Source organism: Xyrauchen texanus, chromosome 26 (assembly GCF_025860055.1).
Source record: "Xyrauchen texanus isolate HMW12.3.18 chromosome 26, RBS_HiC_50CHRs, whole genome shotgun sequence".
Lineage (NCBI taxonomy): Eukaryota > Metazoa > Chordata > Actinopteri > Cypriniformes > Catostomidae > Xyrauchen > Xyrauchen texanus.
Window position 1 is genome coordinate 8,641,908 of NC_068301.1, and position 16,754 is coordinate 8,658,661.

The window sequence follows — 16,754 nt, forward strand, 5'->3', positions numbered from 1 at the left end:
GTCTTCTTGATCTGAGTCTAATCAACAGAAAAACATTACCATTGATGCAAGCATTGATGTATAGTCTTATTAATTCCTCATTCGAAATTGAGCACCTGTTTGATCCTATCTATGATCATATGATCCGGTTTGGGACAGAATATTAAGAAGATATGGAGGTTTTTGAATGTACAGGTTGCCAGTCAAGGTGGTGGCGAGTCAGATGGCCTAACAGCTAATCAATGACTTCAGATAGATAGAGAGATAGAGAGATAGAGAGATAGAGAGAGAGAGAGAGAGAGAGAGAGAGAGAGAGCGACACGTTTGCGGATCTCTTCAAGGATCGCGCCCTCCTACATACCTAATTAAAGTCTGTTCAGTCAACACAGATTTCCAAGGATCCCACTTCCTGAACCGTATAATGCATTGCTTCCATTTTTAGAAATTACTTCTTAGTCCTCAGAGTTGTTCTAAACTCTTCATGATAAAAGCTTTATCCTGTATAGAGTCAGCTATAGCCTGTCTATATATAGACAACTAGAAATGTTGTTTAAATCTATTTTTATGCAGCCTGTCTCTGTGTTCACGTTATTAGCAGTAACAACTCACCCCCGGCAAAGTCTTCTGTTCGTGCAATGCATTCTGGGCCTTCAAGGCAGACTCCCTCGCACAGTACGTCAAGAATGCACATCCTGACAAAAGAAGCAACAGGAATACAACGTGGGTTGTGAACATAAAACTGTAATAGCAGACAGAAATGATACATTGAATATAAAGCCGTTTAAAATATAGAAGTTTAAAATAGCAGGGTTAAATAAAAGCAAAATGAAAAAAAAGAAAAATGCTTTAAATAGTCACTAAATGTCTTAAGAGAGACTTGCAGTACTTTTAATATAGTAAGACTCATCTAGAACCATTAGACTCCCATCTCCCATTGAGACTGTCCGTTCAATTGAGTCGCGTCAATCTCGTTTAATTACCTTTGTGCATTCCCGTATACTTGTCCTTGATCACTGTAAGCTCATAGATCTTTCCAAACTGCTCAAAGATGGGCTTAAGGTCCTTTTCCTCCAGATTCCGTGGGATCTGGCCAACGAAGAGCTTGATGGCGTCGGCCTCCTTCATTAGGACAGCTTCCGAAAGGGAACGGAGCGACAGCTGCGCCCGGGATTTCAGCACTGGAGAGCGGCTCAGCGGAGGGGGAAGAGTCGCGATGGTATTTACGAGTCCCGGTGGAAAGGTTTGAATCGTGAAAGCTCTGAGTAAAGAACAAATAAAGCGCTATGTAAAACTGTTTCTTTAAATGACACGTTAAATAACCGGTATCACACGGTATACTGTATATACGTGTATATTTCGGTACATTAACTTTTTGTTCAAAACGATTTGCCTTTTCAATGGGAAATAACAGTGTAGGCCTATCAAGCAGCAAAAGAACAGTTATAGGAACCATAAGGTTTTAGGAGCCGTTTAAACCGAACTAGACACACGAACACAACGCAAGTGTCTCAAAAGGTTTTTAAAAAGTTATTTTTAACTTGACAATGCGACTTAAAAATGTGCTTAAAAATAACATTTAAAAAAAGCAAAACGCATGTTTACATAGATAATTGAAAATCAAGGACCAGTTGTTCCATAGAAACAGCCAATAAATCCAGCTTCTTAATTAGATAAGAAAAAGCCCAATTATGTATGCAAATAAATGCAAGAAAGAAGACCAATCACGTGTCAGTATGCGGCCTATATTCAAATCAGTCTTGGCTGTCGTTTCGATTTTGAATGGCGAACATTCCAACTCAATCCGATATATTTAAACTTTAATCTTAAATGTCTTGATAAGTGTAAAGTTTATAAACATTAAACAGTTCTGATTTTAACTAATTGCAGAAAATTGCTTAGCGCAAGAGGTAAAGAGGATGCAGTAATTATGAATGAACATACAATTATTAACGTGTTGGTCTATGTGTTCATTCCAACTGGAATGTACCTGAAAGAATAAATGAATAACATTTTAATAACATCTCTATTTGATTGTACATTGAATAATTATGTGTTAAGCATTATATAATGCATTTAAGCATTTGTTAATGTTATTAATTAAAGTTATTCTAAGACGATAACACACAATTTAAGGTGCTTCAAGCAGCATATAATATAGAACGAGATTCAGTCAATCTCTATAAAGGAATTTCCAGACATTAAAATGCTAGTAGACAAAGAAACGTGTGTTTCATGCGATCCAGCACATTAGAAGTGAACAGTGAACACAATAAAATGAAATGCATGTAAATATTGACGTATATCTCCATTGATTCTTTGTTTAATCCAGAGTGGAGGATCAGGCGTATGTGGCTCTTTGTCACGACACCAACTGCACATACGCACATACATGACGAAGAACAAAAACATGCCACTGTATGTGCAACTTCACGCCTTTAAATCAATAAAGACTGATACAAGTGTGTTCAAATCTTACGAGTTCCCTGGCATAAGCAAAGCAGAAATTTGATCTAGTTTTCGTCTCGCGCTCTCTCTCTCTCTTTTGTTAAACCCAATGGGATGTTTATTTGCTATATTTCTGGTTAGAATATTGTCTGATAATCGACATACTCAAATAAAGAGACCTTTCAGAGAACGGATAGCTTAAAAGCAGAACACTGTAGCCTACATTCAACTAAATCCGTGCATCTGTCACCCTTGGATCGTCTTGGTTTTTGTCTCTCTGTCTGTGGCCTCTCAAATATCTCCTGTTGACTAGAATGCATGCATGAATCAATTGAAATATAAATGCCAATAAAGTGTATTTCCACTTACGATTTAATACAGAGGCAGTGACGAAGACGCACGGAAAAGCTGTAGCCTATATTCACGGTGTTGGCACTCTGTATAACCCGTAGCTTTTGACGTTGAAAGCCGGTGTCCCCCTCCCGTCCATCTCCTGTCCTCCCTCGGGGTGTGGAAACCGTAATGCTTACTCGACTTAGGGGAGCGTCAATATTTTACTTCCACAAGCCCAGCCGCAAAACCACTGGGTGCTGTCAATGAAGAGCAGTTGTCACTTTCGTTTTCACTATGATGCACTTCACCGTGAGTAATTCAGTTAAAGACTTACGTGAACATTTTCATACACTTTATTTTATAACACTGACCGGTGGCTATAAAGACTGAAATGCTACATCACACTTCCCTTAACCATGAAAACCAACGAGCGACATAAAACATGGCAAGCTAGATTCTTTACATAGGTAAATAAATAAAACAAAAAGGTCATGTTTTGTTTGCTGGGAATGTACACTGGAACAAATAGTGTTACTGTCCGGTGTAGGCTGCCGCTTCCTTTCATTCTTCGTTTTTCGCGTTGGATTGTAAACTATGGACGGTCCCTGATATCAAGGACGCTAATCCGCCTTTTGTTCTCGTCGAGCTCTGACCACGGTGCTGAAACTACAGCGAGCCAAATCATGTTTTCTCGCAAATCAACACCCACATCAACTACGTGATTTTTAGGCTATGTGGTGGTCGAGCAATTTAGTACGCGATCAAGCAGAAAAATAATCATATTTATTTGTTATTTATTTTCAATTATTAAAAAAATTAAAAAAATAAATCACATTGAGGATATACATTAGATCACATCATACACCGTGTGAGCTACTTACATCTCCCAAAATATCACGTGCATCTGTATTTTGAAGTTGTTATAGGAACACAGCCTATCAAAGTTTGCTCTGAGGTTTAAATTAAAGTTAAAGACTCTGTATAGGATACTACTTCTGAGTTCATTTGCAGGGATTGGCAACCATCTGCTACGAGCCCCTAAATCCTCTTTTGGTTTTCCTCGTGACCCAAAATATGACCTATATTTATGCCCATGGGTCCTAAACACTCACCTTCCCGACCTAATTTTAGGACAGAAAAATCATATTCTCCCCTGTACACCAAAGCAATAGCAACTCATTCACGTACACATGAGTACACACATCCAAAACCCATGAGTTGAATTAGGCAGTTGAATTAACCACGACACCTACTGGTTATTAAAGTACTGGCTTTTTTTTTTTAGAAAGCATTGAAAACTTGTCAAATGTCTGTCAGCCAATTAGTGAGACAGACTTATGGTCAAAGTCTACATCAATAATGCTGGAAGACCAATTAAAACATGTAAGGCCCAGGTGCTTAAATGATACATAATAACTTGTATGCTTCTTCCAGACATTTGGCTGATAATCTTTTGATGTATACACTAAAATTGAATAAAGGAACAGTAGTTGTAATTAGTATAATGATATGACCTGTATAACTTTGTGAGGAAACACATGATTTTGTAGACTACTCACAAAGTAAATTGGAAAAAAGGTCGACAACCGATATACCCTGACCTTTGGATTTGCACATTCTATTAAGCAACAACCCTACACTCAAAAATAGAGTTTTACTATGTGTTCAATTTACCTAATTAAAATGATCTAAAGCAACACAATTCTAGAAAATTGTCACAACTTGACATCACTGTGTTCTATACATTTTAATTAGTAAAAGAGAAGTTTACTTAATCCCTTTGAGTTGGGACTGCATGAATATTTTTGTGTTGTTAATGGAGCATTAATGAAACTGGGTTGGGGATATCCAATTCTATTTTTTCCCCCCATGGCAGTGATATGCTAATGATTAATGCTAATGCTAATGATTAATCAAATTAATTAAGTTTGACCAACACAAGAAAATGTATTAAATTAACCTTAAATAAATTAAGTTCAACAAACCCAATGAAGTTGGCTCAATGAAACTTCTTTTGAATGAAATACTTTCAATTTCGTGTAAAAACTTTCTATAATTAAATTAAGTTATTTATTTATTTTTTTTTATTATTTTTTTTTTGTTGAGTGTATTTGTTAGTTCTATGTTAGGGACTCTTAAGAGTCCATGTGAAATTTACTCAATATTTATATATGATATATTTAATTATTGGATCATTCCGATGGTCCATAATTAAATTGATTGATCAGTTAATGGAAGTCATTGCATTCAGTCTTTATTTTGTGCTTTAACTTGGCTGTCTATTCACCTGACTTTTAAACCATCTCATAAATAGATTTAAGATCCTATCCAATGCTGTACAGTAATCCATTTTCCTTTTAAGAATAACAGAAACAGAAAATGAGGCCTAAATAAATACCTCCATCCAGAGAGAAAGCTCATGCAGGAAACCTATGATAACTTTGCCTACAGCAATTAAGCTCACAACCCATTAAGATCACTCTTTACCAGTAGAGGGTGTGAGAGTTCTAACATTGTACTGTGTTTATAGCATTTCTGAAGAAGGCCTGAGTAGAGACACCTCCTTTGCACAATACTCCTATAGGTGGTTGGACCATTTCTTTGTTCTTGTGACTTGACAGGTGCATAGACAACATGACTAATTAACTGACTAGTTAACAAATTAACTGACATTACAGTGCAGCTTTAAAAGTCTGTACAATTCTTTCCCCTGTCGAAGACAAAAAGTCAGTGGTTTCTGCATTTTACCACTGCTTTGAAAAGCATCAGTGACTTCAGATGCTATGTTTTATATGGAAGTACAGCCTTGAGTCGCTTTAGAGTCTTTTCAAACAAATAGAGATAAAGAACATGTTCTGAGTGTGCTTTGTGCAACAGCATATGGTTTACCTTAATTTGCAAGCAGATGGGATACAAGGGCATTGAATGTGCCCTCAACTACTGTTGCTGGGCAGACACAGTCCTTTAAGTCCTTCAGCACACTGGGGATGGACAGGGTTGTAGAATGAAATGAAAGGGCGTCTGGATTAGAAAATAAAGGGACAGAAATCAGAATAGTGGGAGAAGAAATAAAGGAAATATAAAACCATTTATAAAACCCCAAGTTAACTAATATAAACAGTATCTACAGCCTAAACACCAACATTTCCTTATATTAAAGGAATATTCTGGTTTCAGGACATAATGTTGCTTATAACATAAATCTCTCCTTTTCTTAAAAAAATAAAAATAAAACACACAAATCTGGGTTACAGTGAGGCGCTTACAATGAAAGTAAATGGGGCCAATCTGTAAACTTTAAAATACTCACTGTTTCAAAAGTATAAACACAAATACATAAACAATGTGTGTGTTAACATGATTTTAGTGTGATAAAATCACTTACTAACCTTTTCTGTGTGTGCTTTTATAAAATTATAAGCTTCACATTTCTACCTTTAAACCCTCCAAATATTGGCTCCATTCACTTCCATTGTAAGTGCCTCACTGTAACCAGGGCCAGCCCAACCCAATAAACAAACTAAACATTTGTTTAGGGCCCCGTGATTGGTTCGGGGCCCCACCCACCACCCCAATTTATTACATTTTTTGCCCATCAATTTCTCTAATCAACAAAACACACAACCGTATCAATGAAACGTAGTTTCATTTCGTATATTTTTTCTAAATTAACTAGAATTTTCTAGAAACCTGTAGGGCCCCATACACTATTTTTGTTTAGGGCCCCCAAAAACCTAGGTCCGGCCCTGACTGTAACCATGATTTTTACTTTTTTTTTCCCCCCCAAAGAAAAGGAGGGACGAGTTGAAATAAATTTTTTTGTGGTAATCAACATTATGCCACAGATGCTGTCGATTGAGCTTAACTTGTACCCGGAATATTCCTTTAAGTGAGAAATTCTATTAAATCGTATTAGTTCTATTTTATAATGCATGATCATGCAAGACAGTAAACATTAATCTATGTGCCCAAAATGAATATAATTTTATTACAGTTTTAAATATTTTGCTCAGGCAAGTTAATATGGATTTTTGGCTCGAAGAAAAGGGCGATTCATTTCATGAGTCGCGTCCCACGCAATACATGTTATTCCATGTCAAAAGTTTTGCATGGCGCGGACGGCAATCATTCTATTGTTACTTCATACAAACTGTTATTTTAATTTGAATAGAGCGCGCTTTTAGCGTGGGGGCGTGACCCACAAATCTGGTCTGTGACGTAACTGATCAAATCAACTGTTGAATTTCAGAAGTTACAGATAACTGTAAATCTCTGCATCACTGTTATTAAACCTACTCTTTCGGGCGTTTAAAAGGTAATTAACATGGTGGCATTACTCATGTCACTTAAAATTAAATTAGGTCTATGTAAATTAAATAAAGCTACAAAGACACGAAATACCTAGGCCTATTCCATTTCTCTCGGGGGTTATTTTGGAATAAAGACTGACTTTACATGATCTCTTATATGTAGGTTATATATATATATATATATATATATATATATATATATATATATATATATATATATATATATATTAGTTATTATCGGGCTAATTATTTCTAATGATTTGCTTATAATTATATTGCCAGTGTAACTTACTTTAAAAATATTTCAATACGATATATAAAATATAGACCTATATTATATAATCATAATTCATGAAAAGTAATTTTCCTGATAGCAACTAATATATAAAATATTGTGTGTAAATATACAGTATATAGATGGATGGACGGATAAATGTAATACTGTATTTTAATGTAAAAAAAAAATAAAAAAAATAATTATAATATGTATTAATATTAAATGTGTAATATATTTTTAGTTATTATCAGGCAGATTATTTAGTTAATATGATGATTTAGGTATCAATATATATGCCTAGGTATTGTATGTACTGTCTTTCACTGTTCAGCTAAACAAAAATATCTTAGATCATTTCACTTTGATAGCTAAACAGTCATAGTCCTAATCTGCTCTAACAGAAATATTTACGCATTTCAAATTAATTAATTAAATTAAAAGTAAAAATGTTTATTTATTTATTTTTTATTTTTTTAAGATTCAATGTGACGGAATCATATAAAATAGAAATGCTTACGTCTTAATTTTATTTTCCTGGAAACCTTGTAGCATAAACGACTCGCGCGCAACTTATCGACATTTGTTCTCGACTACACTTCTAACGTGTAGCTTCTTCTCAAATGGCTATTTATGAAGAGTTACTCCACAGCTTTGCATATATGCATACGAAAGAAGCGACGAAAAGAGAAAACGCGCATTTGGATTTGGTGCAAATAATAACTCAATAACTTAACTATCAAACGTCATATCACCCCTTGAATGACCATATGTGTATCTATTAGTACGTATTAACAGAGTCAAGAGTTTATAACACGAATAAGATTTTGTTTCAGCTACAACCTGATATAAACCTCGATATTAATTTAATCTGATAAAGGGTGATCATAAGATGCTTTGAATTCCATCATACAAAGTTTTAAAGAGCCAAGAGGGTTCTTCCCACAAAGTCTCAAATTTAAATCTTATTTAAAGGGATAGTTCACCCAAAAATGAAAATTCTCTCATTAATTACTCATCCTCATGCCATCCCAGATGTGTATGACTTTCTTCTGCCAAACACTTTTTCAGAAGGTACATATGATGCAAGATAATGGTGACCTGAACTTTGAAGCTTTAAAATGCACATTACAGCAGCATAAGTATTCCATACGACTCCAGCTGTTAAATCCATATCTTCAGAAGCAGTTTGATAGATGTGGGAGAGAAACAGATCCATATTTAAGTCCTTTTTTACTATAAATTCTCCTTTCTGCCCAGTAGGTGGCGATATGCACAAATAATGTGAATTGCCAAAAACAAAAGTAGAGATTTATAAAAAAAATTAAAAAATGATTAAATACTGATGTGTTTATCACCCACCCCTATGATATTGCTTCTGAAGACATGGATTTAACCACTGGAGTCATATGGAGTACTTCTATGCTGCTTTTATATGTTTTTTGGTCCTTCAAAGTTCTGGCCACCATTCACTTGCATTGTATGGACCTACAGAGCTGAGAAATTCTTCTAAAAATCTTAATTTGTGTTCTGCAGAAGAAAGAAAATCATACACATCTGGAATGGTATGAGGGTGAGTAAATGCTAAGAGAACTTTCATTTTTTGGGTGATTATCTCTTGACATAAAATATGTTTAGATATTTAGCTTATGCTTTACTGACAGCAGTTTGTGCAGACATTTAAAATCTGCTCGCCCATGACAGACAAAGAGGGGGTCAAACGTATGACACTCCTGATGCAGGTGCCTCTAGGTGTCATGCTGCAAAGTGATGCCCAGAGCTCAATTTAAACCTTGGTCCTAAGAGCACTGTGTGGAAGTTTAAGCTTATTGAACTTGCAAATTCTCTTACGATGCTGTATTCCTTTCTAAAGAAAATGTCTATGTAGGCTATAGATTTGATAAGGATTAGTCTAGCAAACAAGGTCAGGGAGGCTGATTATGGCATTACTTTATCATTGTTGCCTAGTTATTTTTGCCCCTTGCATGCATGCGTGTTTTTCCATCTTAAAAAAATACTTTAGATAATTTAGCAATATTTTTCTATTATTTAATGAGCAATCTGACAATAAAGTTACTTTTTGCCTACTCCATTCTCTCCGTTCCTGCATTAAACATGTGACATACTGAGTCTCACGAAAAGTCCTGGTATTATTTATTTTTGTTCATTAGAACATTTTTGAAACAGAACAGTTACACTAATATAACTTCAACTACATTTCCATTAAACTGTCTCTGATTAAAATTTTGGCTCCAATTAGCTAGCTGAAGGATGAGGTGAATTTTATATGGAAGTCACCACAGCATACAGTTCAAGGATATATGAGGCTATTCTGCCATTAACTTGAGTCAATAGTTACCCAACCAAAATGAAACTTCTTTCATCATTTGCAAATCCTCGTGTTGTTTCAAACCCATATTACTTTTTTTCTTCTTCTGTGGAACACAAAAGGAAAAGATGAAAATGACAGTTTCAGTCACCATTCCTTTTCACTGCATCTTTTTCCATACAATGAAAGTGAATGGTAACTGAGACTGTCATATGGGTTTGGAACATTAGGGTCATAAATGCCAGAATTTAAGTGAATTCTCTTAAAATTCTGTCTCCTACAGTACTAATTTTATTTCAGAAAAAGATGGTCACAGCATGATGCAACATCTGTCACTGCCACCATTGAAGTGTGACTTGAGATTAAAATGCGGATAACTATAATAGAAACATTCCTGCCACACTTCAAATGCAATTTCTTAATAGAAATGTTCAATGTCGTAATACATTTTATAATACAACTAAAATCATAGATAAATATTTATCGCTCATTAAATTGTTTTACAATTACATCCTGATAACTATGTGGGACGTATACTTTTTTACATCCTGCACTGATATATTTTGTGGCAATGGAGTGCAACAAATGGTCTATTGATGTAATATGAATATACCCAAATATTAAAATCTACAAAAATGGACCTTTACCATGCGTACTGGAAATAGCATGCCATAAGAACATCCTACATTAACCCATTCACTCCATTCAAATGTAACTTTGTAGTATTTCGGTACATTTTTCATTTTCAAGAGTCCAAATACAGTCCGTATATTTACAAAAGTTATTAACAAAATTTTCATTTACAGGTAAAATGATTTTGGACATGGATAATAAACATAACTTGGTGCTTGGTTTAGGAGAAACCATGGAGTCATGGGTTGCAGTAATGTAACTTCAATAAAATCTCCCATAAAATGTGTTGATCATATTTTATTGATCGCGTTTTATTGATGAGAATATATAATTAATTATTAATTAATAATACTGTGAAAAGCAAAAGAAATCAGTCACTGATGCAACTGAGATGAAAAGACTCAAAGACATGATGGTTAAGACCATTCTCCCCCACTGTGGTTTTTTCCAAACACATCTTTATTTAAGTCAGTACAGTAAAAGCCTCAGGGATCTGAGGGAGGCCACGATGTTCCTTCCCGATAATAAATCAGCTTCTTGTCTTCTGCATCTTCTGCCAGTGTAGGCAAAAATGGCTCGCCTCTTTATACCTCAGCGTGTTCCCTCAAAACTGTAAAGGTTACTTTTTCTCTACATTGTTGTTTCTCCATGAAAGACGATAATGAAGCTTAACTACCTGTTAGAGGTACATTTAATTTCATGTACAAAACAACATGTGGTGAAAACTACCAGCTTTGCATAACAATATAGCTTGATCATCAGTAGAACTAAACTACGGAAGTAAAAAAAAAATCTGTCTTAATTAAACGGCGAACAAAAAAAACAAACATTGTGTTTTTTCCCAAAATATATATGCAAGACATGTGCAAATGCATTCTGAGAAAGGGAAAGGACATTTTGTGTTAAACTTTCATTTTAACTGTACATAGAGCTGGACTAAAAACTATAGGGAAATAAACAAGAATGAATGAAACGAAGTAGAATAACCACCTCTTGTTTTGTCTTTGTCTTCAGACTCCATGTCAATCGACCAGCAATTATTCCTCGCCAGAGACACTTTCCATTTCTCTGCTCCAGTGCTGCTTGACTTCATCTTGCCTCTCTTAATTGCTTTTTCCTCAGATCTTGCCAAAGTCACTTGTAGACCAATGAGTTATCTGCTTGCATATACAGATGCTTCAATAAATTAGCACTTATCTCTATCGTGATCTTGTGAATGTGTTCAGCATCCTCCCCATTGTTGTATACAGCAACATTTGTCTTGCTGATAATTTATTTTGTAACAGCACTTGGACTTCTACACCTTCATCTCAGATGCTCATTGCGACATGCACAAAACACCTGAGCTTAAGAACCACAATAAGAAACATTTCAATAATGTGGAGGCAGGTAGGGTCTTTTAGGAGGATACAAAGGACCAGCACCTCTAGGAGGCCCTCCAAAAGGTGGACCAGGACGCTTGCCTCTGGGGAAGGGCGGTTCATGTTCATATGGAACTGGTGGTGGTCGACGGAGGTGCAGAGGAGGTGGATAGTGCCCAGGGTGAGGTGCATGGACAAAGTGTGGTGGTGGAAGCCTGTGCTCTAGGTGAAGGTGAACCCTGTGTTCTGGATAGTGAGGTGGCATCTCTTCAGGGTAATACTCAAGTGCGCAAGGGGAAACAGGGTGCATGTCATAATGAGGAGGAGAGGGGCTACGAGGTGGATGATCATGATATGGGTCAAAGTACGGATCATCAGGTATGGGTTGTGGAGGACTTCTGTCTTCATGGTAGCCCCTTACTGGAGGAGGAGACCCAATGTGGTGACGTGGCATACTTGGAGGGTGCTGCAGAGGCACTCTTGGTAGATGTTGATGGTTGTAATCCACCGTTTCATTTGGTAGGATTTTGGGGACATGGTGTGGTGGAAGAGCAGAGTAAGATGCCCCATCCCCATGTGGATGGAAAGGCTCCCTGTTTGGAACCTCATGAGACAAACACTCATCATAATCAGAGTTGGCCGGGCCATAAGAGCTATCAACACCTGTTTCAGCTTCACTGTAAGGTTCTTGCAAATCCATGTGAATGTGAGAACCACCTGGCTTTAAGGAAGAAACTGAAGGCAAGAAGTCTTGAGGTGGGGGCGGAAGATTTGGGATAGGTGGTAGAGGTGAGGTGAAGAAGGTTGGCTCGGCAATATCCTGTCTTGGTTCTTGGGCATGGTACGACTCTGCTCCGTACGCATTTGAGCTGGCCATCACTCGCTGCTCTTGACCATGTTGATACACCTCACCATACAAGTTACCTTCTTGTCCTGCATCACTGATTAAAGGGTTCTGTATTGGCAACTGATGTATGGCACCAGGTCTGTTGCTTGAAGGTTGCTGGTTGCTGGGCACAGAAGTGGACCGCATAGCTTCAATGAATTTATACCGTTTGGCTTCTGCCTCTGCAAGAGAGGGCACTGAGCTTTGGGAGACCTTTTTTACTTGTCCATTGTTCTGATTAATTTCTGTACCAGCTTGCGATCTTGGATCAGCATGAAAGTTTTGCTCCACTCCAGCTGTGGCTGTAGACACCATTTGTCCCTCTTGATATAGTAAGGGCTCTGATTTTGGGACATCCATAATCTCATCTTGAGTTGGTGTGGCACCAGCCTCGTCCCTTATGGGAGTTCCACCAAGGTTTTCTGCACTTGTTAAGGGGCTATCAACAGTTCCCTTTGGCCATGGCAGAATAGATGGAAAGCCCAAATTCAATCCTTTTATACATGGTTTCCCTTGGAGGAAGTTATCGATCTTGGAGTCCAGATTGGAGTTGAGTTCAGAGCTAGGATTTAATTTCTCGTTCAATATATCTGATTGGGAAGACTTAGGAACCACACATCCTTGAGGGATGGCGTCTCTGGCCAATGGGACACCAGATGAAGTAGGTATGACTTTGGGAGATGCTTGAGACTGTGCTGTATATGGAGGGGTGAGGGATGGCATTTCAGGATTTGAAGTTGAAATTGCAGTGGTTTTTACAGCTTGGTTGTTTAGTAAAGATGACAGACCTGGGGAAAAAATAATAGAAAGAGAAAAATAGGGGGTAGGGACGCAAGGGTAAGCAGATGGATAAAAAAAAATACATTTACTAACACGCTCATGCAAGCCTTTTCTAACATTATAATAAACATAATATAAACCATAAAATTGCAAATAACTCGTAGAGAAACATTGATTTTTTTTTTTTTTTTACATCAGTTGTTCTTTGGCACAACACTTCTTCGCAGATTAATCTTATGGTTTAAGGCACAGTGCTTCACTTTTTCCACATAGTGTTATGTTACAGCCTTATTCCAAAATGGATTAAATTCATAAATTTTCCTCAAAATTCTACAAACAATACCCCCATAATGACAACGTGAAAGAAGTTTGTTTAAATTTATTAAAAATAAAAAACGGGGGAAAAAAAATAAAAAAAATAAATAAAAATCACATGTACATAAGTATTCACAGCCTTTGCTCAATATTTTGTTGAAGCACCTTTGGCACTAATTACATCCTTAAGTCTTTAAGCACACCTATTTTTGGGCAGTTTCTCCCATTCTTCTTTGCAGGACCTCTCAAGAGATGTTCAACCGGGTTCAAGTCTGGGCTCTGGCTGGGCCACTCAAGGACATTCACAGAGTTGTCCCGTAGCCACTCCTTTGTTATCTTGGCTGTGTGCTTAGGGTCCTAAGGAACATGTCCTGTTGGAAGATGATCCTTTGAGGACTAGAGCACTCTGGAGCAGGTTTTCATCAAGGATGTCTCTGTCCATTGCTGCATTCATCTTTCCCTCGATCCTGACTAGTCCCCCAGTTCCTGCCGCTAAAAAACATCCCCACAGCATGATGCTGCCACCACCATGCTTCACTGTAGGGATGGTATTAGCCAAGTGATGAGCGGTGCCTGGTTTCCTTCAGACATGACACTTGCCATTCAGGCCAAAGAGTTCAATGTTTGTTTCATCAGACTAGAGAATTTTGTTTCAGGTGCCTTTTGGCAACACTCCAGGCGGGCTGTCATGTGCCTTTTACTGAGGAGTGGCTTCCGTCTGGCCACTCTACCATACAGGCCTGATTGGTGGAGTGCTGTAGAGATGGTTGTTCTTCTGGAATGTTCTCCTCTCTCCACAGAGAAACACTGGAGCTATGTCAGAGTGACCAACAGGTTCTTGGTCACCTCCCTGACTAAGGCCCTTCTCCCCCGATCGCTCAGTTTGGCCGGGCGGCCAGCTCTAGGAAGAGTCCTGGTCATTCCAAACTTCTTCCATTTACGGATGATGGAGGCCACTGTGCTCATTGGGACATTCAATGCTGCAGAAATTTATCTGTACCCTTCCCCGGATCTGTGCCTCGATACAATCCTGTCTCGGAGGTCTTCAGACAATTCCTTGGACTTCATGGCTTGGTTTGTGTTCTGACATGCACTGTTAACTGTGGGACCTTATATAGACAGGTGTGTGCCTTTCCAAATCATGTCCAATCAACTGAATTTACTACAGTTGGACTCCAATCAAGTTGTAGAAACATCTCAAGGATGATCAGTGGAAACAGGATGCACCTGAGCTCAATTTTGAGTATCATGACAAAGGCTGTGAATACTTAATGTACATGTGATTTTTTTCATTTTTTATTTGTAATAAATTTGCAAAGATTTCAAACAAACTTCTTTCACGGTGTCATTATGGGGTATTGTTTGTAGAATTCTGAGGAAAATAATTAATCAATTTTGGAATAAGGCTGTAACATAACAAATTGTGGAAAAAGTGAAGCGCTGTGAATACTTTCCGGATGCACTGTATACTCATGGTTGCCTATGATCACCATATCCAAGAAATCTGACTAGCTAGACCAAGAATCACTGATAGTAAGGGTGCTTTCACACTAGCACTTTTTTCCAAAGTAGGGTGCGCACCCGCAAACCTCACCCAGTAAGCTTGAAAAGGTGGTCTGGGACACTGTCCATGTGAACTGAAATGAAATAAATCATACCAAATCATGGAAGTGAACCGCTTATGACATATAATTCATGTCTTTGCAGGCTCCCGATATTTTCTGGTATAATGCATTTGCCATACCTGCTTGTCAGGGAGGAAGATCACATTCTTCACATCTTTTGCACGCATACGCGGGCTCGTGGCAGACACCCTGATATTCATCACATCATTGCACATTTAGTTAATCCGTGGCAGACAAATATAGATGTCATTCTGTGCATGGCCAGTTTTGATCGTAAATCCAAAGAGACATACTTTAACACTAACACAGTGAAGCCGATGTCTTCTTGAGTTGTTAAATATTTTGAGTAGTAAACCAGCTGCTGCGTGTCCTTATGTTGATGACGCAATCGGTCCGTGGTTTGAACCCAAATAATATGATGTGAACAGAGACCAGAGGGGACAGGGCATGGTGGGAGAAAACAAACTCTGGTTCGGTCCAAGCAATTGAACCAAGTGTGAAAGCACCCCAAGTAGAAAGTCCTATAAAACATATATCCTAAAAATACGTCATCTGAACAAGTTGCATTTCTTCCACTGAAAGTAAACAGGGATGTAAACACGCATGGACGATCTGATAGAAGCATGACATTTCCTGCCAAATCAAACAGGACAGCTCTTAGGCTTACCCCAGTGACTCAGGGTAAGGCATAAATTTTTATTTTTTATGTAACTGGCTCAATAATGATATTTTGTTCATTCAAAATAAAAATTTAAAAAAGAAAGAAAATCCTCCAGAGTGTACCTTTAAACAGCCTGAACATACAACAATCTTTAAAGTCAACATGAAATGGCATTTGCAATCAATTTTACTTGTGAAAATGCAGGTTAGGAATGGATTGGATCATGAAAAGTGGTAATACATGCCAGAATGTACAAGTGGCGCTAGCTGGCATGAACTATATGACAGGTGGTTGGAGGGAAGAGGCTAAAAAACAAAAAGGCATGGAGATGTAAGCAGAGAAAAAAAATGTTTTTGCGGCAGAGCAATTTATTACCTATCTTGACGAGATTCTAACAAGAATTAGTTTTTTCTTTGGATTGCATGCACCAAAGAATTCGTGCACAGTAAGACCAGGAACATGTCTTAAGAAGTTAAATAGCATGTTTCATGTTGACTTTTTACTAAATTAGCAAATCCTGATTCTTTTGTTTCTCAAAACAATTTGCTTTCCCATTTCTCACCCTGAAGACCACCTTGGGTTTGTGTTTTGGATAGGACGCCAAGTAGGGTGTTGGGGTTGATGTCCACCCTAGACAGGAAGCTGGCCAGTGGGTTGGCTGAAGGAGAAGTGGGCATCTTCGGAGTTGAGGTTGTAGTTGAGGTTGTAGTTGAAGGTACATTCGGGGAAGCTTGAGACATGGGACTAACTCCTACAGCTGCAAAGGAAAAACAAAATCTTTGAAAAGAAGATTCTACATACATATGTAAACCTGTTTCTGCTG

The 16,754-nt window shown here is 37.5% G+C and overlaps 2 protein-coding genes across 5 annotated transcripts in view; both read right to left on the reverse strand.

Moving 5' to 3' along the window:
• The window catches only part of celf3a (cugbp, Elav-like family member 3a), a 38,050-nt gene extending 35,109 nt beyond the window's left edge, over positions 1 to 2,941 (reverse strand). For both annotated transcript variants that reach the window (XM_052092644.1, XM_052092643.1), the window contains exons 1-3: positions 2,794 to 2,941; positions 960 to 1,237; positions 589 to 671 (exon numbers count right to left, since the gene is read on the reverse strand). In XM_052092644.1, the coding sequence (XP_051948604.1) occupies positions 589 to 671; positions 960 to 1,104 (228 nt within the window). In that variant the 5' untranslated portion in view covers positions 1,105 to 1,237; positions 2,794 to 2,941. The remainder of the gene's footprint in view (positions 1 to 588; positions 672 to 959; positions 1,238 to 2,793) is intronic.
• The window catches only part of LOC127619691 (regulation of nuclear pre-mRNA domain-containing protein 2-like), a 38,999-nt gene continuing 25,096 nt past the window's right edge, over positions 2,852 to 16,754 (reverse strand). The window contains exons 9-12 of one of the 3 annotated variants that reach the window (XR_007967594.1): positions 16,494 to 16,688; positions 11,294 to 13,338; positions 5,647 to 5,778; positions 2,852 to 3,014 (exon numbers count right to left, since the gene is read on the reverse strand). Coding sequence is in view for 2 of the 3 variants with exons in the window: in XM_052092641.1 (XP_051948601.1) it covers positions 11,675 to 13,338; positions 16,494 to 16,688 (1,859 nt within the window). In the remaining variant the exon portion in view is untranslated. Of the gene's footprint in view, positions 3,015 to 5,646; positions 5,779 to 10,603; positions 13,339 to 16,493; positions 16,689 to 16,754 lie in introns of those variants that run through there. The other 2 variants (XM_052092642.1, XM_052092641.1) reach the window with 2 other exon arrangements.